The 14,677-nt window shown below is 43.0% G+C and overlaps 1 protein-coding gene across 1 annotated transcript; it reads left to right on the forward strand.

Annotated features, from left to right (window-relative positions):
• The first annotated feature begins 96 nt into the window (after positions 1–96).
• On the forward strand, positions 97–14,071 carry LOC134080024 (unconventional myosin-XIX). The gene is made up of 24 exons (XM_062536222.1): positions 97–368; positions 2,052–2,199; positions 2,535–2,683; positions 3,287–3,400; positions 3,673–3,799; positions 3,913–3,982; positions 4,122–4,224; positions 4,643–4,739; positions 5,874–5,950; positions 6,072–6,162; positions 6,348–6,516; positions 6,639–6,712; positions 6,799–6,920; positions 7,309–7,422; positions 7,537–7,713; positions 8,233–8,373; positions 8,662–8,769; positions 9,163–9,233; positions 9,374–9,453; positions 10,804–10,967; positions 11,318–11,447; positions 12,315–12,400; positions 12,531–12,863; positions 12,960–14,071. The coding sequence occupies exons 1-24, from the start codon at positions 249–251 to the stop codon at positions 13,071–13,073; spliced, it is 2,979 nt and encodes a 992-aa protein (XP_062392206.1). The 5' UTR covers positions 97–248; the 3' UTR covers positions 13,074–14,071.
• The last annotated feature ends 606 nt before the right edge of the window (positions 14,072–14,677 follow it).

A 14,677-nucleotide genomic window follows, 5' to 3' on the forward strand; every position in this document is an offset into this window, starting at 1 on the left:
CACAGCTCTGTTCTTACTGGTTTGAAAGCGAGGAGGGCGTGTTTGTCCATTTGTCCCAGCATGACGGCTCGGGCATTTTTCAGCAACCGGTGTGAGATTTGAGAGTCCAACGAGGCGGGGAGTGTTTTGTCCTTCATTGTGGAATATTTTATGACATACGACCTGGAAAAATGCCATTCTGTTTGAAATGGAGTAGTAGTGGGACATAACGTGTTAGTCACTGGAAGTTTTTGAAGTTGTTTTTTACGATGGCTGATAGAAAACAACAAACGATTCCTTTTGAAGGCGTATTATCCTCAAACAGTAACGTCTTGGATAGTGCCAAATCCACAAATTTTGAAAGCGGGCGAAAAATCAACCAAGTCAAGGTGGGTCTGATTTAGCTAGTTATTTAGTTTAATTGACCTCTTTTATTTACAACAAGACTTGTCTTGAAAAGCAGTATTGACTTCAATTATTAACACATTATCTATGTAATGTATGTGTAAGTTATCGCTAATGTTTTAAAAGTTATTTTGTAGCTAATGCTAACAAGAGTGCCTGTTATGGGACAGTAGTTGGTGTGTGGGCCAGTTTTCTGGGAGGGGATTCTTGACATGGCATAGCTAAAAGTTAGCAGAAGCAGTTAGCCCGCAGACAATCTGTTGTTGTCTTAAAATACATTGCATTGTTGTATAGGATATAACTCCTACATGTAGTTATCTGAATTTACAAGATATATTCCCTCATGCTTGTGTATCATCATACCACTGAGGATAAATAAATTGGCTAATCTAATTGATATCAAAGTCACAATTTTCAAAAAAGTAATTTATGAACACCCTTTTAGTGTCTACCGGTATGTGAACACCACAGTAAGCACATATCATACAGTATATCAATGTCTTGATGATCAACAGGCCTAAGTAACATTAATAATTAAAGCACGTTCATGCAGTGTGTGTGTGTGTATATATATATATAAAGACAAATATTGCTTCAGTTGGGATAATCATGATATTCTCTATCATTCACGTTAATTACACATTCCAATGTAATTTGCAATGGGATTAGACGTCATGTCAAAACAAGGACGGTGCAACAGAGGCATTATCTACAAACCATCCACACCGTCGATATAATCACACTGTCACAGTTTCAGACCTCGTGCACTATCGTAACGTTAATCCCGCACGATGCCGTTCCATTGAGGAGTACATCCCATAATCCGCCAATTTGAAGTACTTCCAGCGAAGCACTCTGTATCGGATTTATTTGTAAGATGTGACATGCACCTCATAGTGTCTGTGTACGCAGGATCTTCCAGCCTGTCAGATGCATATTACCAGAGCTGTTCACTAAGTAGAGATCATTAACCATTCTATATATCTAGCTACATGTATCCTCCTCACTTTAACAGATCTTTTATTGAATTCATCTCTTCCCCATAGGATGCAACAGTTAATTAGACTGGGCATTGTATCCTTAATTATAGCAAAACAAATTATGTTACTGCCAATTGATTGTGCTATTAGATATTGTTAACATTACAAACCGTGTGTGACCTCATGTAGAGACAAACACACATAGTAGGCTGGTGGAACGTGGGCTGAAGGTGTGTTTTGTTGTCTCAAAGACTGACCCAAATGTCTTCAAAGCCATCAGAGGCTGCGTCAGCCAAGTGTCTTCAGCGTGTTTGAGCCTGTGCCCGAGACTAATGGGCACGGGCCAGCGCAGGGAGCTAATTCATGTGGGACCGCACGCCATCTGGGAAGGATGTGTCAGTGACATGTTTTGTATTACATAACATTTTATTATTATAATCCCTCATAGCTTGGAGGGAGAACACTTTATGTTGCTGTTTCTTATTTTGCCAAAAAAAAACAGCTGTGCGACAGGAAGAGGGCAGCTGCATTTTGCCAACCACTGATTCGCAGCGCTACATATTTGCCTTGTCATGCAAACTCATACCTTCAGATTAGTAATATTTGTTAAACATGAGCAGAGCCTTGCCCTTTTGGCGCGTCCCTTTCCCTTATTTCGCACTGATCCCAGGGGTGTGTGTTGCACAGGTCCATGGCCTGCGAGAGAAGATTCAGGCCAGACGGAAGTCTCTCAATGACTCCCTGGAAGGAGAGGTCAGGGCCTTCCTGATCAACGAAGACGAGCTCCACACCTACGATGACCTCACTAAAGTGAATCCAGTTACGCCAACCACAGGTATGCCCCTCACGAGGAGTAACCATATTTAGCTTATTTTTTTTGCAGTAATTGTCGAGTTATCAGCAAAGTGTCCCTCACTTATAATTTATGCTTGATGTCCTAATTGCCTTCAACATTTAAAGTGTTGATTTATTCTTTTCCTTGTTTAATCATAATTTCTTGATAAGCAGTCTGCAAACTGTTCACCTCAGTTTACCATTGTTGAGTCATGCCAGAAGATATCCTCTGAGTGGCCTGTGTGGCTGTGTCGACTCGTAGGTAATTAATTCCAGCCAGTCGTGATGTTGACCTCTCCTTCCTCTCTCCCTCCTGTTGTTCGCCTGTGCCGCTAGTCCTTAACTGCCTGCAGGCCAGGTACAGGGCGAGGGTGTTCTACACTCATGCGGGCTGCACCCTGGTGGCTCTCAACCCCTTCCATCCTGTGCCTCAGCTCTACTCTCTGGATGTGATGAAAGAGTACCACACGGCTCCAAAGCCTCAGGTGGGTGGACAGGACACGGTGTATCACTCGCTGGACACCACATGCTTTTGTGAAGGTGTTTACACACCTGTGTGTGCACAGACAGAAGGTGTTTGTGGACAAATGCGTATGTCCACAGATAGCAAGGGCGCTTCTCCCAAACATGTTAACATGTGAGTCAGAGGAGTGTGATGTGAGACACCAAGTTAATTCACAAAAAGGAAGATCAATGATGCACTCTTTGTTATACTTATTTTACTACCTGGAGAATTGCTGTCTGCTTTGTTGATAGTTCATTAATAATCGGTCCTAGTTCATCAATCAATCATTCCTTAATCATTCTAGTCCAACAAGGAAACACCTCTTAAAATTGTTGGGCATATTAATCATTGCCAGTGTTTATGTTTGCAGCCCGTAACCATGAACCACTCCATGTCAGTGTGTACTTGATAATTGTGATGAAACTCAAATCAAATGTGCTGTGGCCTTTGGGTTTTTGTCCAAATAAGCCCCTGGATTAAGGCTACCTAATTAAATGACAGCAAAATGACGGGGATTAGTTCGCTACTAGACACAGTCAGGACGAAGACTGACGACAAACATTTGCCAATTTCACCTGAACAGGAATTCAAGCCTCACATCTTCATAGTGGCCGAGGCAGCTTACAGGAATGTGCAGGGCCAAGTAGAGCCGACAAATCAGTCCCTCGTGGTCAGTGGAGAGAGTGGAGCAGGGAAGGTAAGAAGTTCTATTTCTGTTAAATTGTTCACCACTTCTACCTCATGTCCCGAGGGCAACTGTTGTACATAATTACATTCCAGCAGAGGGTGAAGAGAGAGACCATGCCAGAATGGGCAATGTTTATATATCCCTATTGTTTTCAACAACCAATATACAGTATATGTACCGGTATATTTTAAATAAATTGCCATAATTTACGTGTGAATTGTTACAACACCACTAGTTGATATACTTTGTTATTGATCTATTGTCATTGGATGTGTCCATAGACATGGACGTCCAGGTGCCTGATGAAGTACTACGCCACAGTGGCAGCGTCTTCTCACACGTGCCAGGACACAGTGGAGAGGATCGAGAAAAGAGTCCTGGACTCCAACCCCATCATGGAGGCCTTTGGTGAGCCCGTGGACCTCTCTGAGAATAAAAAATCCAGGTTTTTATATAGGTTGTAGTTTTGTGTACCCTCGCCAAATACTAAACGTTGTGTTGTTCTCCTCTGTCTTCAACAGGAAACGCCTGCACTTTACGGAATAGCAACAGCAGTCGATTTGGAAAATACATTCAGCTCCAGCTAAACAGGTCCTTCTTGTTCCCTTGCTCTCTGTTATATCTAATAATATAAAACCCTGATTAACGTGATAATGCACCTTGTGACTTGGGCCTGGGCAGTGGCGACTGGTGCAGACCTTGAAGGGCAGTGTGTCCTTTTGTTATGCAGGTCTCAGTTGCTGGTTGGGGCATCAGTCCAGACTTATCTACTGGAAAAGACCAGGGTTGCCTTTCAAGCTGCTAACGAGAGGAATTTCCACATATTTTATCAGGCAAGTCCAGATTTGTAATGGATGTTGATGTTGTGGTTTCAGCTTTGTCCTCACACGTGAAATAGCAGTATTTGCTGAGCATTCTTATTGGAATGATCACATAACATTCTATGACAGAATGAATGTCGCAAGCGGTCGCAAGCATCTAGGTCAGGGGTGCCAGGCTCATATTAGACAGTGGGCCGGATTTGATGGAATGAGACCTCTTGGGGGTAGTCATTCTCATGGTCATTATCATTTTTCTGCATGGGTATCAGATTGCTGTTGGGTGAATCACGTTACTGTCCTATACCCACTTCTGAGCAAACAAGGCATATAAGTTTATCGTGTACTGCTGTCAAATTATTTTTTTTAATTCCCCCTTCCGACCCAAAACATCTGTGTCTGTTTCATAAGTGTGTGTGTTTTTGCCTAAAAGATGATGAAATGGGCCACGCAGCAGCAGAGACAGGAGTGGAAGATGCCACCTGACCAGAAATTCAACTGGTTGCCAAACGCTGACAGAGTCTTGGAGGGTGAGTTTGTGTTCATCTTGAACCATCTCTCATTTACACTCTTCCTCCATAAAAAGCAATAACAACAAGTGCAATGACAAACTCTTTCACCATATACTGTGTATATAAATTAAACCTGATGCTGGATGAGAAAACATGTTCTAGCTCAGAATAGAAAAATAGAATAGAATATATACTTTTTTGATCCCGTGAGGGAAATTCAGTTCTCTGCATTTAACCCAATTTAACCGAATTAGTGAACACACAGCACACAGTGAACACACAGTGAGGTGAATCACACAACCCAGAGCAGTGAGCTGCCTGCCCAACCAGCGGCGCTCGGGGAGCAGTGAGGGGTTAGGTGCCTTGCTCAAGGGCACTTCAGCCGTGGTGGACTGGTCGGGGATCGAACCGGCAACCCTCCGGTTACAAGCCCGATGCGCTAACCAGTACACCACGGCAGCCCAAAGGTGGAGAGAACCCTAATCTTTGCGAGCCTGTCAAGCTCTTCCATACCAAAATCACTTAAAGCATGTCTTTATGGACCCTACTTGGTGCACTATGTACAGTCATACTGGTGGAGCGATCATGGTATAATTGCTGTTTTCCAGGGCTTGGGCTTGGGTTAGTGAAGGAAAATGTAATGCTTCTGTATACCAAGACATTTTGGATAATTATGGGCTTCTAACTTTTTGGGCACAGTTTGGGAAAGTCTTTTTCCATTCTAGCATGACTGTATTCCAGCGCACAAAGCAAGGTCTATAAAGATGAGGTGAGTTTGGTGTGGAGGAACTTGACTGCTCCACAGAGAAGAGGTTTCTCTGTGCCATCAAATACCTTTGGGATGAGCTAGAAGAGAAATTGCAAGCCAGGCCTTCTTGTCCAACATCAGTGGCTGACCTCACAAATACTTATCTGAACAAATGGGCCAACATCTCCAGAGACACTCTAAAATAGTGTGGAAATCCTTCCCAAAAGAGTAGTTTTTGTAGCAGCTGCAAAGGGGAAGCAACTCCATATTAATACATATGGATTTATGGAATGTGATGTCTGATGTTCCTGTGTGTTAAATGACATGTGTCCCGATACTTTTGTCGATATAGTATATGACGGTGTTATGATATGACAGATTCTCACTCCTGGTTTATTTTGCAGAGGATTGCTTGGAGGAGACTCTGGAGGCAATGGATCATCTTGGCATTAACGCTGAGAAGCAGGCACAGATATTCAGGGTAAGAGGCATGTTTAGGGCTCAGTGCCTTTACCTCATCCTTTGATTTGAGTGGTTATCTAGTCGTAAACCCAGTTGTGAGCCTTGTTTTCCAAGCGTTTTTATGCTGTGCCATCTTTCAGATCCTAGCTGGCATCCTCCATCTTGGGAATGTGGCCTTCAATCCACCAATAGATGAATCTCAGCCCTGTGACCTTGGGGAAGAGTCAAAAGGTCAGTGAGTCCGCACGTGTCCTAGAAATGAATAAATACTGTATATTGACTGGCACATTTCTGTGTACCCGATACACCCTTTAGCTGGAGTAAAAATATACAGTATATTCTGATCAATGGCACTGGTATTTACTACCAGCTTACTACAGAGTGGTAAAAGCTCATCACGAGTGTGTTGTCTGTAGTGTTCTTGCGGACGACTGCGGAGTTGCTGGGCATCTCCATGGAGGAGCTGCAGTCCTGTCTGCGGGTGCGTGCGCTGAAAGCGGGCAGACAGAGCACCCTGCTCAAGCCCTGCTCGCGGGCCGAATGCAGCGTGCGGAGGGACTGCCTGGCCAAGGTCATCTACGCACAGTGAGTGACGGTTTTTCCCCCCCCTCTTTATATTGATTCCGATGTTTTCTGCCTCACTATGTTTCCGTCTCTCTAGATCTAGATGACTAACACCTGACCTAACCCTTTTTTTCCCTGAATAGACTGTTTGACTGGATGGTTTCCTTCATCAACAAGAGTATGTGTGCTGACAACTCCAGTTGGTGCAACTTCATAGGTACAGACTCTTGTTTCAGTCTCTCTTTTTCAGTCCGTAGCATCTCACAGCATGCCTGACTTTATCCATTTTAACCACTTCTGCAGGACTGCTGGATGTCTATGGTTTTGAGTGCTTCCAGAAGAACAACCTAGAGCAGCTGTGTATCAACTACGCTAATGAAAAACTCCAGCAGCACTTTGTAGGCCACTACCTCAAAGCACAGCAGGTATGAGCTATTTGCTGAGGAAAAACCTGTGGTCATGATTTGTGTGGTGGACTGACTTGATTTTCACGCCATATTTAGTATGTCTATCAAGCATGATATTTACTTTTTGAGTCACGGATATTGTGACGCAGTATGTATAGGTATTTGTCAGGACCTTCGGTTAAGGTTCCTCTTGTGCCAGCACTGTACAGTATGACTCTGTTAAAGTTTTTATCTTTATCCTGAATTAATATATACTTTTTTGATCCCTTGAGGGAAATTCAGTTCTCTGCAGTTAACCCAATTTAACCGTATGTATAGGTATTTGTCAGGACCTTCGGTTAAGGTTCTTGTTGTGCCAGCGCTGTATGACTCTGTTAAAGTTTTTATCTTTATCCTCTGTATTCAGGAGGAGTATGTGGCCGAGGGGCTGGAGTGGTCATTTGTCCAGTACCAGGACAACCAGCGCTGTTTGGACCTCATAGAGGGCAGTCCCACCAGCATCTTCTCTCTGCTCAACGAGGTAAGTTGGGCATTCATACACAATATCCATGTCAGCTCCGCTAGTACGGTAGATCTTGCCATATTTAAGCTGCACCGAGTATTGAAAGGAATTGATTTGCCTTTTTTTCCTCAGGTCTGCCGACTGAACCGAGCCTCTGACGCCAAGCAGTTCATGGGTCGCCTGGAGAAAGAGCTGTCCAGTAATGACCAAGTGAGCTGGGACAAGTTCAGTCCGCAGCCACACTTCATTGTGTCCCACTACGCTGGCAAGGTCGGCTATCAGATCGAAGGCATGATGGAGAAGAACAAGGTAGGTTTACAATTTGCTTTAGCACACTAATGGACGCGTCATTGTTGTCATTGTGGCCTAGTTTGAAGGTCACTATTTTGCCCCTTTTCCCTTGCCTGGGGGTAGGGTGCCATATTATACCTTAGTTATTGTCTGCTGCCTTCTGTTCCTTAGCACTGCGTGTAAATGGTGTGTGTTTCTTAGCGTCGTGTGTAAATGATTTGTGCTCCGTAGCACTATGTGTAAATGGTTCCACAGCACTATGTGTAAATGGTTTGTGTTCCACAGCACTATGTGTAAACGGTTTGTGATCCACAGCACAATAGCCACGTTTACATGGACAGTTTTTTTTTTTTAAGTTTTATTCCGATTGAGCTGTTTTTCCGTCTCTAATCGGAATAGTGTCCATGTAAACGTGGCTTATGTGTAAACAGTTTGTGTTCCACAGCACTATGTGTAAATGGTTCCACAGCACTACTGTATGTGTAAATGGTTTGTGTTCCATAGCACTTAGTGTAAACGGTTTGTGTTCCCCCGCAGGACCCAGTCCCCCCTGAGCTGATCCGACTCCTGCAGCAGTCGGAGGACCCATTGATGCACAGTCTGTTTGCTGACACTGATGCTGAGGGGGAGACGACCCGAGGACACAACAAAGTGGTCACTGTTGTGTCCAAGTTTAAGGTATGGAAATACAGAACAATGAATACTTAACCACTGAGGTTGAACCATAGTTTTGTGTTGTTTTTTTCCCCTGTTTTTGTTTATTTATTTTTTATTTTTTTAAATATATCCTGAAAGTCATTTGGTCCAAATTAGAATGACTGGTGAAGTCTTATAAGTCGCATGTTTACTTTTATGTACTTGATTGGATAGTAGTATTATAGTAGGTACACAAAAACATTCACTCAGAAACAGATGCAGCCTTTGGTGGCTTCTCTCACCTTTTGCTGTGTCCTGTGTCCTGTTCAGAACTCTCTGGAGAGCCTGATGAAGATCCTGCACAGCACCACGCCCCACTACACACGCTGCATCAAACCCAACCCAGACTGCAGGCCTCTCACTTTCAAGAAGGAGGAGGTAAGAACTGACCACAGATCCCTGGGTTCAGTTACAGTTCATGTTGATATTCAGAACGTTTAACTTGTCAAGGATTCTGCTGTGTTCTTCTGAAAGATCAGTGTTCAGTGAATCAGTGAGTCGTCATGTGTGGGCATCTGTACCCATCTGTGTTTTCACTTGGTCTCAGTTTTATGTTTAGTGTTTAAAACAAAATTCAAAAATACTATGAGTGTGTGTTTTTAAAGAAAATCTGAGGCACTCACGGGGGTCATATGTTTTAAAAGCCTTTAATTTCACATGGTTATTCAATTTTACGGTGTGCCATCACAGCCTTCATCAGAGCATGGCCAGCTGGGAGTGTAAGTTACCTCTGTGACATAAGTTTAAATAAGAGACTCTGTGTTCTCCTAGGTGATTACTCAGCTGGAGGCGTGTGGTATTGTGGAGACCATCAACATAAGTGCAGCAGGATTTCCTATAAGGTAATAGCTTAATCCCTCCTTAAGTGTCGGTGTGTTTACATAATGTGAATGATATGATTCATGCGTAGGTATTAAGGTTAATTTTAGTAATGTTACAGCTATGATATGTACTGCGGTTCTGTACTGTTCCATGTCTCCAGGATTCCTTACGCAAGCTTCCTGCAACGTTATGGACTGATTACGCACACCAGAACACCTGCTCCGCTGGCCAATCAGAACGGTGAGTGACATGAGTAAGCAGGGGAAATATATCGGGAAATTGCTTATGCTGAAGTTCATATAATCGGATAAACCCTGTTGCGACTCTCCGGTTACACATGCCATCCCTATTTTCTTTGGTCCTTGGAATTGAAGGCAGCGAACTAGGACGTTTCTTGAGTGTGTGACAATGTGCAAGTCATTGTTTATCAGCTAGTGGTTTGTGGTTAATATCACAGGACATGTCTATGTCAATGTTAACTCTGACATTCTGAACAAACGCAGCATCAGACCAATACAATGACTACTGTTTAGCCTTAGTTTTTAAAGGCGGAGCCCTCGATTAGAATATCCAATTGGAATTCAGCAATGATATGATAACGGCTACCCATGGCTCTAGCTCTCTTTCTCACATTTGCAGAGCCAGGACTGAACAGGTTGCTCTGCCAGTGCCATAAACAGTTCGAAGTGTGGGAAAATGAGGGGTGGGGGTAGTTTGTTTCGCTGTTTAGCCCACATATCAATAGCCCTTTACCAAAGTATCGCATTTAATCTTTATTGTTTTCATTTTCAAATATATGCAGGAGAGATTCCTAGTTACATTCCTAGTGCTATAGGTAGGGAATTTCACACCGTGGCCAATCAGCAACCAAGCCCATTTGCCATCAAAAACACAAGCAAATCAACCTTTATGGGCAAGAACATCAGCATTTGACTAGGGTTATCAAGCAGGCACCTTCCTTCTTACCTTGTAGCTATCATGCCTCCTCTACATTCCTCTTTTTTCTCTCTTTCTTTTCATGTTCTTCAATTCCTTCCCTTCCTTCTCTCTTTCTTGTCAGTTTCACTAGTATTCCTTCTATATCTATGTTGGATCCTCTTATGAATGAAAGGGTACCTGTGGCACAGGAGGCTAGTGCACAGGTAAATACATGCATGTATTAATGTGAACTGCATGCCAGAAAAGGAACCTCTGCATGTTAGGAGGAGCTAGGAATCCCAGAGGACTTCCAAACCTGAAGTCAACAGTAGCCGGCATGCTATAACATTTTAAACTAAACAATGCTGTTAGTATTGGTCTTGTGTCACACACAATTAATGTAACTTAATATTCTTGTGTTTATGTTTAAAGTTTAAAGTTACAGATTAGGTATCACATAGTTTATTTCAGGTGACCGAATGTGTACTCAAATGACCTTTCAGTTAAATTCATGTTGTGCATCTGTCTAAATCAAGCTTGTGTTGTTGAGAGCATGGATAGTTCTGCATGGCAACTCATTTATTTCCATTGTTTTTCAGTGTGTCAGATCTTTGTTTACGTGCTGTCTGCTATTGTCTAAATCTCCTTTCTCTCCCTCTGTCTCGCTGTTAGGATTTGAGTCTGGAGACAAGGACAGCCTTGGTTCAGCTGTGATGGATGTTCTCAGAGTGGTTTTAAGAAGGCACAGCCCTGATCCTCAGCTCCTCTCCGACACCGCCTCCCACAGCTCCCTGGTGCATTGTGGGAGGACCAAAGTCTTCCTGACTCATGCCATGGTGTGTATCAGTGACGCTATGTTATGTTTATCAGTCTAACGGAATGGCCGTAGTCATGGCATAAGCAGGCTTTGATTGTGGTTGCGTGTATGTGTGTGTATTTGGGTGTGGCTGCGTGCGTGTGTGTGGTGGTGGTGTGTGTGTATGGGGGGGGGGGGATACTGATACTGGGGAATATCAATATCAGTATCAATAATAAGCTATCCAGTAATGTTTGAATGGAAAAATGGACTCATGCTATACTTTCCCAGTTGTAATTGAAACACAGTGCTAGAATTCTTCGTTGACTAACTGGCAATGTGACTCTGTGAGGTTGGATTCTAAGATGGTTCCTTCAAATGTATACACAGCTGGAGCATCTGGAAGAACATCGGGCCAAAGTACGATCTCAGAAGGCCTTCTGCATCCAGTGCTACTGGCGGAAATACCAAAGAAGAAGACGCGAAGCCAAGAGACGGGCTGCTACCCTCATCCAAGCAGGTACAGTACAATAGGACACAGCACAGCAGACAATTGAATTAGAATGACTGTGAAACGTCACTATAGACCCTTTCAATCTGTTCCTAGAGCGTTGCCGGTTGAAACGTTCAGCACCCAACACAACACAACTGAAAATGAACCAGACTTTTTTCATTATTTTTGTTTGTCCTTAAGTCACCATTAGCTCAGTGTCGTTGTGCCTGCCACCGGAAAGGCCTTGGGAATGCACCTGTGTGTTTATGCCGTTGAAAAAGGTCAATACGTTCCAATTTGATAGTTTCAAGTCGGAGAGGATGGAAAGAGACAGGTGTCCAGCTGGATTTACACACAGACAGGGTGTGACTGATTTTAGGGAGTCAGAGGCTGAGGTGTTTCAAAAGGTCAGCAGCCTGGAGATGACCTGATTGGCGGGTGCGTTTGGCTGGCCGGCCAGAAGATGGCAGCTGACCGGTGTCTACGCGCGGTGTGCTTCACCTGGCTTCACCTGCTTATCCCAGCGGAAGGGAACAGATTAGATAAACGTAAACATGCATTGACTGCTGGCCATTGAGTTTGCACTGGCCTTAATGCTGCTTGTCTGGCCAAGGAGACATGCCTAGTAATTGAATTACATTGATCATTCAGACTGTTAATTGTGTAATGGTGCCAGGTGGTAAGGGTAGAGGAGATTTTTTTTTTAAATTGAATTATCATTTGATTTGACAAAGCAGGTGTTTGTTAGATCTTATATGAAGTTTGTTCATAACACATACTTAAGATTCTCTTAGAGTAGTCCATACATACTCATCCACATACAAAACTTAGTTGCACCCAGAAGCAAGAGTGAATAAAAGGAAGAAGGTGAATAAAAAACATTTTCTTCTGCAGTGGTGAGATCCTGGCTGATTCGACAGCAAATAAAGGAATGGACCAAAGCTGCTTGCATCATCCAGCGGAGATGGAAAGAGTGGAGGGTACATTTTGTCCTCTTTATCGTTTCTCATTTAATGTGGTAATAGCTGGTCGCCATTTGGTGGTCCTGTTGCTTTGTAGTGGGTCCAAATAAGCCGGTCTGATGTAGAATATCTCGCTGCTCCCTGTTAGATGCTAATGGACGCCCTAGCAGAGGCAGAGCTGGATGACGCCGAGGACATGCACGAGGAGACTCTGGCCTCAGTGCCCGTGCTGGACCCGCTGGTGAGGGAGAGGGGCTCGGTGCAGCTCACCAGCCTCCAGGAGCCCGTGGTGGTGCGGAGCTGGCCCATGGGCCTGGCACTGGCCTCCGCGCCCAACATCACCGTGGCTCTGACCGCCACGGGCTTCCAGAAGGTCGTGTCCATGATGGCGTCGCTGAAGATGCCCTTCCGCAGTGGCGAGTACAGGGTGGAGACCAACCAGTTCGACCAGGGCGTCGCCTCCATACGGGCTCAGCCACGGGTAAGACCCTGTGTGAAGGAAGTTCAGAATGTCAAAATGTGTCGTGTGTTGTCTTTTGTCTGACTGGCTCTGACTTGGTCTCGATGTCATCATCAGGGTTCTGTCAAGCTGCACCTTCAGAGATCACCACTCCGTTACGCGAACATGCATCCCGAACAAAAGGGTGATGGAATCACAGGTCTCAACCAGATCCTTCTAGAAAAACGCTGACAGTTGGGATTTTAATCTGTCACAGTCAACACTAGTATGTATAAAAAGAATCATTGCACCTTCAAAACATTGTGTACAAATTAACCAACCATGGAAAATGTTCCTGTGGCTGCCTTATTTAAATATTATTTAAGAATGAGTGTTCCACTTCTGACTTTGTGGCTGATAATGTTTAAGTGCCTTAAGTTCATGACTAGGTGATTATTTACTGAATGTTTTTTTTTTTTTTTTTTTTTAAATATACCTTTAATAAGAAAAGTACTTTTATGAGGAATTATCTTAGAGTGGAAGTATAGTAACCTGTCAGTCACATTAGTAAGGATTCCAAAGATTCTAAATGTTTAATATAGATCCTCATCAGGGAAGCTGAAATCATCTGGCTTTATGCATTTGTGTTAATACTTGAAAAGTATTGCTGATTGCTGATTGTGCTCGCTTGTTATTTCTACAATGTTCTACAGGCCAGTTATGACCCTGTTGTCTAATTGTATACAGTGCTTCCACAGTCTACCCTAAAAGCTGCTAAAAACCTCAAACACTGCTTGGGTTTGGTCAGAGACTCATGATGAAGGGATACGTTTTTTAAATCCGATATATCAGAGGGATTGTGTTTGTACAGCATTTGTGACAGAATGTAAAAAGGGCTTACTTATTCCTCATTCCTCAATGTCATTCTTTACCAAAAACACCTGGAGAGTGCAGGTGGTTATCCAAATAAGAGGACCAAAATTTGCTCAGGATGTGTTGTGCCATAGTGAATTTGATACTGATGTACATGTATGACTGATGATATGACGCCATACCATCTCCAATTTCTGTAATGTTTTGTGTAGGGCATTTTGCTTTTTAAGACAACAGAACAGTAGCCAACTGAACTGTTGTTGATTTCTGTAAATCTCTATAGAGATTATAATCTGGAGAAATTAATCAATTAGGGTAGACTGTTTTAGGTGATAAATACGTCTAACTGAAGATATGGCAATAAAAAGTATTCAACAGATTTTTGAGCAGATTGTCTTTGGGAAAAAAATGCATTCAGACTATTCAAAATGTGCAATCTATGCTTTATGCAAACTTTGTTCAGACAACTTAATAAGGTTATAATATTTCATTACTTAATATAACCTTCACAATGTATAGATAAAAGAAATGTGCATGCAATGCTAACCCTCACGCATGGTAAATGCATGGGGAAATATGATTAACCGACTGAAATTAAGCTTTTATCATTTATTTTGTGCTTAAACTTCATTGTATTAATGAATATGTCTGATGTTCATGAGCAACAATCAACAGAGTAAACCAGTCTAATAGGATCACTGGTCACAAACATAGATTTGTAAACTGACTTTCTGATGAGTCTGTGCAAAGGCGAGAGAGAACACTTGTTTAAAATGTAATGTGATCAACATTGGGAAAAAAAATGCTTGAACCTTCTATTCCTAGTCTGGAAAGCTAGTCCTGACTGGCGACAGACCTTTATCGCCTCCCACAGGATTGAAAGAAAAATGCACCAGGTGTAATTTGTTTGCCTCCAAGCTAGGCCCAGCTCTCTTCACAGAAAAAAAGCTTTGATGATTGATAGAATGATTGTTTGCTACAGC

The sequence above is a fragment of the Sardina pilchardus genome, chromosome 5 (assembly GCF_963854185.1).
Source record: "Sardina pilchardus chromosome 5, fSarPil1.1, whole genome shotgun sequence".
NCBI classification, from domain to species: domain Eukaryota; kingdom Metazoa; phylum Chordata; class Actinopteri; order Clupeiformes; family Clupeidae; genus Sardina; species Sardina pilchardus.

Bases quoted from the DNA above. Each gene is read 5' to 3' on its own strand.
- LOC134080024 (XM_062536222.1), top strand. From the start codon at position 249: ATGGCTGATAGAAAACAACAAACGATTCCTTTTGAAGGCGTATTATCC. The intron at 2,684-3,286 runs GTGGGTGGACAG...TCACCTGAACAG, and splicing joins ACACGGCTCCAAAGCCTCAG to GAATTCAAGCCTCACATCTT. The intron at 6,517-6,638 runs GTGAGTGACGGT...TTCCCTGAATAG, and splicing joins GCCAAGGTCATCTACGCACA to ACTGTTTGACTGGATGGTTT.